This window comes from Ochotona curzoniae, unplaced genomic scaffold (assembly GCF_017591425.1).
Source record: "Ochotona curzoniae isolate NIBS_2020 unplaced genomic scaffold, NIBS_Ocur_1.0 contig_4328, whole genome shotgun sequence".
In the NCBI taxonomy this organism is placed as follows: domain Eukaryota; kingdom Metazoa; phylum Chordata; class Mammalia; order Lagomorpha; family Ochotonidae; genus Ochotona; species Ochotona curzoniae.
In genome coordinates, this window is record NW_024466235.1 from 1 (window position 1) to 10659 (window position 10659).

At 47.0% G+C, this 10659-nt stretch overlaps 1 protein-coding gene across 1 annotated transcript; it reads left to right on the forward strand.

The window, feature by feature from the left end:
• Positions 1-2313: 2313 nt before the first annotated feature.
• Positions 2314-9771, forward strand: LOC121160153 (proline-rich receptor-like protein kinase PERK2). The gene is made up of 6 exons (XM_040985806.1): positions 2314-2364; positions 3867-3950; positions 5453-5536; positions 7039-7122; positions 8625-8708; positions 9748-9771. Exons 1-6 carry the CDS (start codon positions 2314-2316, stop codon positions 9769-9771), a joined length of 411 nt encoding a protein of 136 aa, XP_040841740.1.
• Positions 9772-10659: the final 888 nt, after the last annotated feature.

Here is a 10659-nt window from a genome sequence, read left to right on the forward strand (position 1 = left end):
TATATGTATGTATGTATATAGGATTCTAGAAGCACACCTTAAAACACACTAGGGAGAAACCTAAAAACTAATGCAAATGTTACCTGGTCTGAGGTTGCAGAAGAATGGCATTTTAATGAATGCCCTCAGAGGCTGTGAACTCTGAGCTCACTCATTTCCTATTGGATTTCCGACATGGGTTGGGATTTCCCCACACGCCTATTGGATTTTCCCCACGTGCCTGAGATTCAGAGAAATGGAGGTCGTGAGTATTGACGCCAGAGAGACTATTTTCAATAAAGAGAGGCAGGCAAGGGGCTAGGCGTCAAGTAACTGGGACAACAACCAGGAATCCGTGAGTGTGGAGAACAAAGCAGCAGCAAGACGAACAGGTGTAGGGAGACACGGGTGCCAGGACAGGAGAATGGGACAGTCGGGTGTAGAACCCAGTAGAAAGCTAACATAGGAGTGAGAGGCAAGTGTGAGTGTGGGGACAGACATGGAGTGAGGGTGGAGGTGGAAGATTCTGGTGGGCTTGGTGAAGCTGCCCACTCTGCGTCACTGGTTAGCTTTCGGCTTAGGGCCTGCAAGCACCTGCCAGTCCCACACATTCAAGGCATCAGCCAGGGACTGAGTTCCCTCAGCCTCTTGGGTGTTCTGATGATGCTCTTTGCTGCCACTCGAGACTAAGGGAGAGTTTTGCTCCTTTGTGCAGTCATCCACAGCGAAGAATCTGAAGCGCTCACCCATGAAGACGAGCCCCCAGAAGCCTCCACTTCAACCGCGGGAGGTGAGCCTGGTAAGGAAGGGCCGGCAAGGCTTGGGCGGCGGGAGTCAGAATGCAGAGTCATGTTTCCCTAAGTGTTGGATTCTGGTCTATTGTCTACGATGGTTCCAGCCTATGCTGGGAATCCCATCATCTGCATTCATGCTACTCGACTCTTTTAGGAAATGCAGGGAATGAAAATTGCAAGAATTTATTCTTGAGGATTGGACCATGCTTTGGATGTATGTAGGGATAGGATAGCAAAATGATGCATTTGTCTTTAAGGTTCATTTCTATGTCTACAAGGTTTTGGATATATGCAGTGGTGTCTATGGAGGACAGAAAGCTAATATTCCCTGTGGGAAGGTCACATTGTCACCTGATCCAAAGCTTTGAACAGTGGCAGAAGAGAACTCACCAGCCAGCGGGTGGGAGCAGCAGTAGACAGCTCAAGCTCTCTGGACCCCAAGTTTTGTTTTTGACAGTTCTCCCGTGAGTCATGGCGTATACAGTGATTTGTCAAGAGATTTGCATAAATAATAGTTCCTTTTTCTCTTTGCACCAATTTTGGATGATAAGAGGCACGGACATTATCATCTTTATTTCCAAATGATAAAACCCAATCACGTAAGTGTCAGGCGGTCTTCCCTCACAGTTGCATAAGGGAGTAAAGACAAGGCTAGCGTCTCGGATTCTGTGTTTATTTGCTTTGCAAAACGAGCAACAGAAACGCTTGTGAGAATGTTGAGTTATCTCAGTCCTGTCTACAGCATGCGTTGGTGCCAGTTTTGTAATTTCTTAGATATTTTTGTGTTATGTCCATATAGCACATACATACATATATATGTATGTATGTATATAGGATTCTAGAAGCACACCTTAAAACACACTAGGGAGAAACCTAAAAACTAATGCAAATGTTACCTGGTCTGAGGTTGCAGAAGAATGGCATTTTAATGAATGCCCTCAGAGGCTGTGAACTCTGAGCTCACTCATTTCCTATTGGATTTCCGACATGGGTTGGGATTTCCCCACACGCCTATTGGATTTTCCCCACGTGCCTGAGATTCAGAGAAATGGAGGTCGTGAGTATTGACGCCAGAGAGACTATTTTCAATAAAGAGAGGCAGGCAAGGGGCTAGGCGTCAAGTAACTGGGACAACAACCAGGAATCCGTGAGTGTGGAGAACAAAGCAGCAGCAAGACGAACAGGTGTAGGGAGACACGGGTGCCAGGACAGGAGAATGGGACAGTCGGGTGTAGAACCCAGTAGAAAGCTAACATAGGAGTGAGAGGCAAGTGTGAGTGTGGGGACAGACATGGAGTGAGGGTGGAGGTGGAAGATTCTGGTGGGCTTGGTGAAGCTGCCCACTCTGCGTCACTGGTTAGCTTTCGGCTTAGGGCCTGCAAGCACCTGCCAGTCCCACACATTCAAGGCATCAGCCAGGGACTGAGTTCCCTCAGCCTCTTGGGTGTTCTGATGATGCTCTTTGCTGCCACTCGAGACTAAGGGAGAGTTTTGCTCCTTTGTGCAGTCATCCACAGCGAAGAATCTGAAGCGCTCACCCATGAAGACGAGCCCCCAGAAGCCTCCACTTCAACCGCGGGAGGTGAGCCTGGTAAGGAAGGGCCGGCAAGGCTTGGGCGGCGGGAGTCAGAATGCAGAGTCATGTTTCCCTAAGTGTTGGATTCTGGTCTATTGTCTACGATGGTTCCAGCCTATGCTGGGAATCCCATCATCTGCATTCATGCTACTCGACTCTTTTAGGAAATGCAGGGAATGAAAATTGCAAGAATTTATTCTTGAGGATTGGACCATGCTTTGGATGTATGTAGGGATAGGATAGCAAAATGATGCATTTGTCTTTAAGGTTCATTTCTATGTCTACAAGGTTTTGGATATATGCAGTGGTGTCTATGGAGGACAGAAAGCTAATATTCCCTGTGGGAAGGTCACATTGTCACCTGATCCAAAGCTTTGAACAGTGGCAGAAGAGAACTCACCAGCCAGCGGGTGGGAGCAGCAGTAGACAGCTCAAGCTCTCTGGACCCCAAGTTTTGTTTTTGACAGTTCTCCCGTGAGTCATGGCGTATACAGTGATTTGTCAAGAGATTTGCATAAATAATAGTTCCTTTTTCTCTTTGCACCAATTTTGGATGATAAGAGGCACGGACATTATCATCTTTATTTCCAAATGATAAAACCCAATCACGTAAGTGTCAGGCGGTCTTCCCTCACAGTTGCATAAGGGAGTAAAGACAAGGCTAGCGTCTCGGATTCTGTGTTTATTTGCTTTGCAAAACGAGCAACAGAAACGCTTGTGAGAATGTTGAGTTATCTCAGTCCTGTCTACAGCATGCGTTGGTGCCAGTTTTGTAATTTCTTAGATATTTTTGTGTTATGTCCATATAGCACATACATACATATATATGTATGTATGTATATAGGATTCTAGAAGCACACCTTAAAACACACTAGGGAGAAACCTAAAAACTAATGCAAATGTTACCTGGTCTGAGGTTGCAGAAGAATGGCATTTTAATGAATGCCCTCAGAGGCTGTGAACTCTGAGCTCACTCATTTCCTATTGGATTTCCGACATGGGTTGGGATTTCCCCACACGCCTATTGGATTTTCCCCACGTGCCTGAGATTCAGAGAAATGGAGGTCGTGAGTATTGACGCCAGAGAGACTATTTTCAATAAAGAGAGGCAGGCAAGGGGCTAGGCGTCAAGTAACTGGGACAACAACCAGGAATCCGTGAGTGTGGAGAACAAAGCAGCAGCAAGACGAACAGGTGTAGGGAGACACGGGTGCCAGGACAGGAGAATGGGACAGTCGGGTGTAGAACCCAGTAGAAAGCTAACATAGGAGTGAGAGGCAAGTGTGAGTGTGGGGACAGACATGGAGTGAGGGTGGAGGTGGAAGATTCTGGTGGGCTTGGTGAAGCTGCCCACTCTGCGTCACTGGTTAGCTTTCGGCTTAGGGCCTGCAAGCACCTGCCAGTCCCACACATTCAAGGCATCAGCCAGGGACTGAGTTCCCTCAGCCTCTTGGGTGTTCTGATGATGCTCTTTGCTGCCACTCGAGACTAAGGGAGAGTTTTGCTCCTTTGTGCAGTCATCCACAGCGAAGAATCTGAAGCGCTCACCCATGAAGACGAGCCCCCAGAAGCCTCCACTTCAACCGCGGGAGGTGAGCCTGGTAAGGAAGGGCCGGCAAGGCTTGGGCGGCGGGAGTCAGAATGCAGAGTCATGTTTCCCTAAGTGTTGGATTCTGGTCTATTGTCTACGATGGTTCCAGCCTATGCTGGGAATCCCATCATCTGCATTCATGCTACTCGACTCTTTTAGGAAATGCAGGGAATGAAAATTGCAAGAATTTATTCTTGAGGATTGGACCATGCTTTGGATGTATGTAGGGATAGGATAGCAAAATGATGCATTTGTCTTTAAGGTTCATTTCTATGTCTACAAGGTTTTGGATATATGCAGTGGTGTCTATGGAGGACAGAAAGCTAATATTCCCTGTGGGAAGGTCACATTGTCACCTGATCCAAAGCTTTGAACAGTGGCAGAAGAGAACTCACCAGCCAGCGGGTGGGAGCAGCAGTAGACAGCTCAAGCTCTCTGGACCCCAAGTTTTGTTTTTGACAGTTCTCCCGTGAGTCATGGCGTATACAGTGATTTGTCAAGAGATTTGCATAAATAATAGTTCCTTTTTCTCTTTGCACCAATTTTGGATGATAAGAGGCACGGACATTATCATCTTTATTTCCAAATGATAAAACCCAATCACGTAAGTGTCAGGCGGTCTTCCCTCACAGTTGCATAAGGGAGTAAAGACAAGGCTAGCGTCTCGGATTCTGTGTTTATTTGCTTTGCAAAACGAGCAACAGAAACGCTTGTGAGAATGTTGAGTTATCTCAGTCCTGTCTACAGCATGCGTTGGTGCCAGTTTTGTAATTTCTTAGATATTTTTGTGTTATGTCCATATAGCACATACATACATATATATGTATGTATGTATATAGGATTCTAGAAGCACACCTTAAAACACACTAGGGAGAAACCTAAAAACTAATGCAAATGTTACCTGGTCTGAGGTTGCAGAAGAATGGCATTTTAATGAATGCCCTCAGAGGCTGTGAACTCTGAGCTCACTCATTTCCTATTGGATTTCCGACATGGGTTGGGATTTCCCCACACGCCTATTGGATTTTCCCCACGTGCCTGAGATTCAGAGAAATGGAGGTCGTGAGTATTGACGCCAGAGAGACTATTTTCAATAAAGAGAGGCAGGCAAGGGGCTAGGCGTCAAGTAACTGGGACAACAACCAGGAATCCGTGAGTGTGGAGAACAAAGCAGCAGCAAGACGAACAGGTGTAGGGAGACACGGGTGCCAGGACAGGAGAATGGGACAGTCGGGTGTAGAACCCAGTAGAAAGCTAACATAGGAGTGAGAGGCAAGTGTGAGTGTGGGGACAGACATGGAGTGAGGGTGGAGGTGGAAGATTCTGGTGGGCTTGGTGAAGCTGCCCACTCTGCGTCACTGGTTAGCTTTCGGCTTAGGGCCTGCAAGCACCTGCCAGTCCCACACATTCAAGGCATCAGCCAGGGACTGAGTTCCCTCAGCCTCTTGGGTGTTCTGATGATGCTCTTTGCTGCCACTCGAGACTAAGGGAGAGTTTTGCTCCTTTGTGCAGTCATCCACAGCGAAGAATCTGAAGCGCTCACCCATGAAGACCAGCCCCCAGAAGCCTCCACTTCAACCGCGGGAGGTGAGCCTGGTAAGGAAGGGCCGGCAAGGCTTGGGCGGCGGGAGTCAGAATGCAGAGTCATGTTTCCCTAAGTGTTGGATTCTGGTCTATTGTCTACGATGGTTCCAGCCTATGCTGGGAATCCCATCATCTGCATTCATGCTACTCGACTCTTTTAGGAAATGCAGGGAATGAAAATTGCAAGAATTTATTCTTGAGGATTGGACCATGCTTTGGATGTATGTAGGGATAGGATAGCAAAATGATGCATTTGTCTTTAAGGTTCATTTCTATGTCTACAAGGTTTTGGATATATGCAGTGGTGTCTATGGAGGACAGAAAGCTAATATTCCCTGTGGGAAGGTCACATTGTCACCTGATCCAAAGCTTTGAACAGTGGCAGAAGAGAACTCACCAGCCAGCGGGTGGGAGCAGCAGTAGACAGCTCAAGCTCTCTGGACCCCAAGTTTTGTTTTTGACAGTTCTCCCGTGAGTCATGGCGTATACAGTGATTTGTCAAGAGATTTGCATAAATAATAGTTCCTTTTTCTCTTTGCACCAATTTTGGATGATAAGAGGCACGGACATTATCATCTTTATTTCCAAATGATAAAACCCAATCACGTAAGTGTCAGGCGGTCTTCCCTCACAGTTGCATAAGGGAGTAAAGACAAGGCTAGCGTCTCGGATTCTGTGTTTATTTGCTTTGCAAAACGAGCAACAGAAACGCTTGTGAGAATGTTGAGTTATCTCAGTCCTGTCTACAGCATGCGTTGGTGCCAGTTTTGTAATTTCTTAGATATTTTTGTGTTATGTCCATATAGCACATACATACATATATATGTATGTATGTATATAGGATTCTAGAAGCACACCTTAAAACACACTAGGGAGAAACCTAAAAACTAATGCAAATGTTACCTGGTCTGAGGTTGCAGAAGAATGGCATTTTAATGAATGCCCTCAGAGGCTGTGAACTCTGAGCTCACTCATTTCCTATTGGATTTCCGACATGGGTTGGGATTTCCCCACACGCCTATTGGATTTTCCCCACGTGCCTGAGATTCAGAGAAATGGAGGTCGTGAGTATTGACGCCAGAGAGACTATTTTCAATAAAGAGAGGCAGGCAAGGGGCTAGGCGTCAAGTAACTGGGACAACAACCAGGAATCCGTGAGTGTGGAGAACAAAGCAGCAGCAAGACGAACAGGTGTAGGGAGACACGGGTGCCAGGACAGGAGAATGGGACAGTCGGGTGTAGAACCCAGTAGAAAGCTAACATAGGAGTGAGAGGCAAGTGTGAGTGTGGGGACAGACATGGAGTGAGGGTGGAGGTGGAAGATTCTGGTGGGCTTGGTGAAGCTGCCCACTCTGCGTCACTGGTTAGCTTTCGGCTTAGGGCCTGCAAGCACCTGCCAGTCCCACACATTCAAGGCATCAGCCAGGGACTGAGTTCCCTCAGCCTCTTGGGTGTTCTGATGATGCTCTTTGCTGCCACTCGAGACTAAGGGAGAGTTTTGCTCCTTTGTGCAGTCATCCACAGCGAAGAATCTGAAGCGCTCACCCATGAAGACGAGCCCCCAGAAGCCTCCACTTCAACCGCGGGAGGTGAGCCTGGTAAGGAAGGGCCGGCAAGGCTTGGGCGGCGGGAGTCAGAATGCAGAGTCATGTTTCCCTAAGTGTTGGATTCTGGTCTATTGTCTACGATGGTTCCAGCCTATGCTGGGAATCCCATCATCTGCATTCATGCTACTCGACTCTTTTAGGAAATGCAGGGAATGAAAATTGCAAGAATTTATTCTTGAGGATTGGACCATGCTTTGGATGTATGTAGGGATAGGATAGCAAAATGATGCATTTGTCTTTAAGGTTCATTTCTATGTCTACAAGGTTTTGGATATATGCAGTGGTGTCTATGGAGGACAGAAAGCTAATATTCCCTGTGGGAAGGTCACATTGTCACCTGATCCAAAGCTTTGAACAGTGGCAGAAGAGAACTCACCAGCCAGCGGGTGGGAGCAGCAGTAGACAGCTCAAGCTCTCTGGACCCCAAGTTTTGTTTTTGACAGTTCTCCCGTGAGTCATGGCGTATACAGTGATTTGTCAAGAGATTTGCATAAATAATAGTTCCTTTTTCTCTTTGCACCAATTTTGGATGATAAGAGGCACGGACATTATCATCTTTATTTCCAAATGATAAAACCCAATCACGTAAGTGTCAGGCGGTCTTCCCTCACAGTTGCATAAGGGAGTAAAGACAAGGCTAGCGTCTCGGATTCTGTGTTTATTTGCTTTGCAAAACGAGCAACAGAAACGCTTGTGAGAATGTTGAGTTATCTCAGTCCTGTCTACAGCATGCGTTGGTGCCAGTTTTGTAATTTCTTAGATATTTTTGTGTTATGTCCATATAGCACATACATACATATATATGTATGTATGTATATAGGATTCTAGAAGCACACCTTAAAACACACTAGGGAGAAACCTAAAAACTAATGCAAATGTTACCTGGTCTGAGGTTGCAGAAGAATGGCATTTTAATGAATGCCCTCAGAGGCTGTGAACTCTGAGCTCACTCATTTCCTATTGGATTTCCGACATGGGTTGGGATTTCCCCACACGCCTATTGGATTTTCCCCACGTGCCTGAGATTCAGAGAAATGGAGGTCGTGAGTATTGACGCCAGAGAGACTATTTTCAATAAAGAGAGGCAGGCAAGGGGCTAGGCGTCAAGTAACTGGGACAACAACCAGGAATCCGTGAGTGTGGAGAACAAAGCAGCAGCAAGACGAACAGGTGTAGGGAGACACGGGTGCCAGGACAGGAGAATGGGACAGTCGGGTGTAGAACCCAGTAGAAAGCTAACATAGGAGTGAGAGGCAAGTGTGAGTGTGGGGACAGACATGGAGTGAGGGTGGAGGTGGAAGATTCTGGTGGGCTTGGTGAAGCTGCCCACTCTGCGTCACTGGTTAGCTTTCGGCTTAGGGCCTGCAAGCACCTGCCAGTCCCACACATTCAAGGCATCAGCCAGGGACTGAGTTCCCTCAGCCTCTTGGGTGTTCTGATGATGCTCTTTGCTGCCACTCGAGACTAAGGGAGAGTTTTGCTCCTTTGTGCAGTCATCCACAGCGAAGAATCTGAAGCGCTCACCCATGAAGACGAGCCCCCAGAAGCCTCCACTTCAACCGCGGGAGGTGAGCCTGGTAAGGAAGGGCCGGCAAGGCTTGGGCGGCGGGAGTCAGAATGCAGAGTCATGTTTCCCTAAGTGTTGGATTCTGGTCTATTGTCTACGATGGTTCCAGCCTATGCTGGGAATCCCATCATCTGCATTCATGCTACTCGACTCTTTTAGGAAATGCAGGGAATGAAAATTGCAAGAATTTATTCTTGAGGATTGGACCATGCTTTGGATGTATGTAGGGATAGGATAGCAAAATGATGCATTTGTCTTTAAGGTTCATTTCTATGTCTACAAGGTTTTGGATATATGCAGTGGTGTCTATGGAGGACAGAAAGCTAATATTCCCTGTGGGAAGGTCACATTGTCACCTGATCCAAAGCTTTGAACAGTGGCAGAAGAGAACTCACCAGCCAGCGGGTGGGAGCAGCAGTAGACAGCTCAAGCTCTCTGGACCCCAAGTTTTGTTTTTGACAGTTCTCCCGTGAGTCATGGCGTATACAGTGATTTGTCAAGAGATTTGCATAAATAATAGTTCCTTTTTCTCTTTGCACCAATTTTGGATGATAAGAGGCACGGACATTATCATCTTTATTTCCAAATGATAAAACCCAATCACGTAAGTGTCAGGCGGTCTTCCCTCACAGTTGCATAAGGGAGTAAAGACAAGGCTAGCGTCTCGGATTCTGTGTTTATTTGCTTTGCAAAACGAGCAACAGAAACGCTTGTGAGAATGTTGAGTTATCTCAGTCCTGTCTACAGCATGCGTTGGTGCCAGTTTTGTAATTTCTTAGATATTTTTGTGTTATGTCCATATAGCACATACATACATATATATGTATGTATGTATATAGGATTCTAGAAGCACACCTTAAAACACACTAGGGAGAAACCTAAAAACTAATGCAAATGTTACCTGGTCTGAGGTTGCAGAAGAATGGCATTTTAATGAATGCCCTCAGAGGCTGTGAACTCTGAGCTCACTCATTTCCTATTGGATTTCCGACATGGGTTGGGATTTCCCCACACGCCTATTGGATTTTCCCCACGTGCCTGAGATTCAGAGAAATGGAGGTCGTGAGTATTGACGCCAGAGAGACTATTTTCAATAAAGAGAGGCAGGCAAGGGGCTAGGCGTCAAGTAACTGGGACAACAACCAGGAATCCGTGAGTGTGGAGAACAAAGCAGCAGCAAGACGAACAGGTGTAGGGAGACACGGGTGCCAGGACAGGAGAATGGGACAGTCGGGTGTAGAACCCAGTAGAAAGCTAACATAGGAGTGAGAGGCAAGTGTGAGTGTGGGGACAGACATGGAGTGAGGGTGGAGGTGGAAGATTCTGGTGGGCTTGGTGAAGCTGCCCACTCTGCGTCACTGGTTAGCTTTCGGCTTAGGGCCTGCAAGCACCTGCCAGTCCCACACATTCAAGGCATCAGCCAGGGACTGAGTTCCCTCAGCCTCTTGGGTGTTCTGATGATGCTCTTTGCTGCCACTCGAGACTAAGGGAGAGTTTTGCTCCTTTGTGCAGTCATCCACAGCGAAGAATCTGAAGCGCTCACCCATGAAGACGAGCCCCCAGAAGCCTCCACTTCAACCGCGGGAGGTGAGCCTGGTAAGGAAGGGCCGGCAAGGCTTGGGCGGCGGGAGTCAGAATGCAGAGTCATGTTTCCCTAAGTGTTGGATTCTGGTCTATTGTCTACGATGGTTCCAGCCTATGCTGGGAATCCCATCATCTGCATTCATGCTACTCGACTCTTTTAGGAAATGCAGGGAATGAAAATTGCAAGAATTTATTCTTGAGGATTGGACCATGCTTTGGATGTATGTAGGGATAGGATAGCAAAATGATGCATTTGTCTTTAAGGTTCATTTCTATGTCTACAAGGTTTTGGATATATGCAGTGGTGTCTATGGAGGACAGAAAGCTAATATTCCCTGTGGGAAGGTCACATTGTCACCTGATCCAAAGCTTTGAAC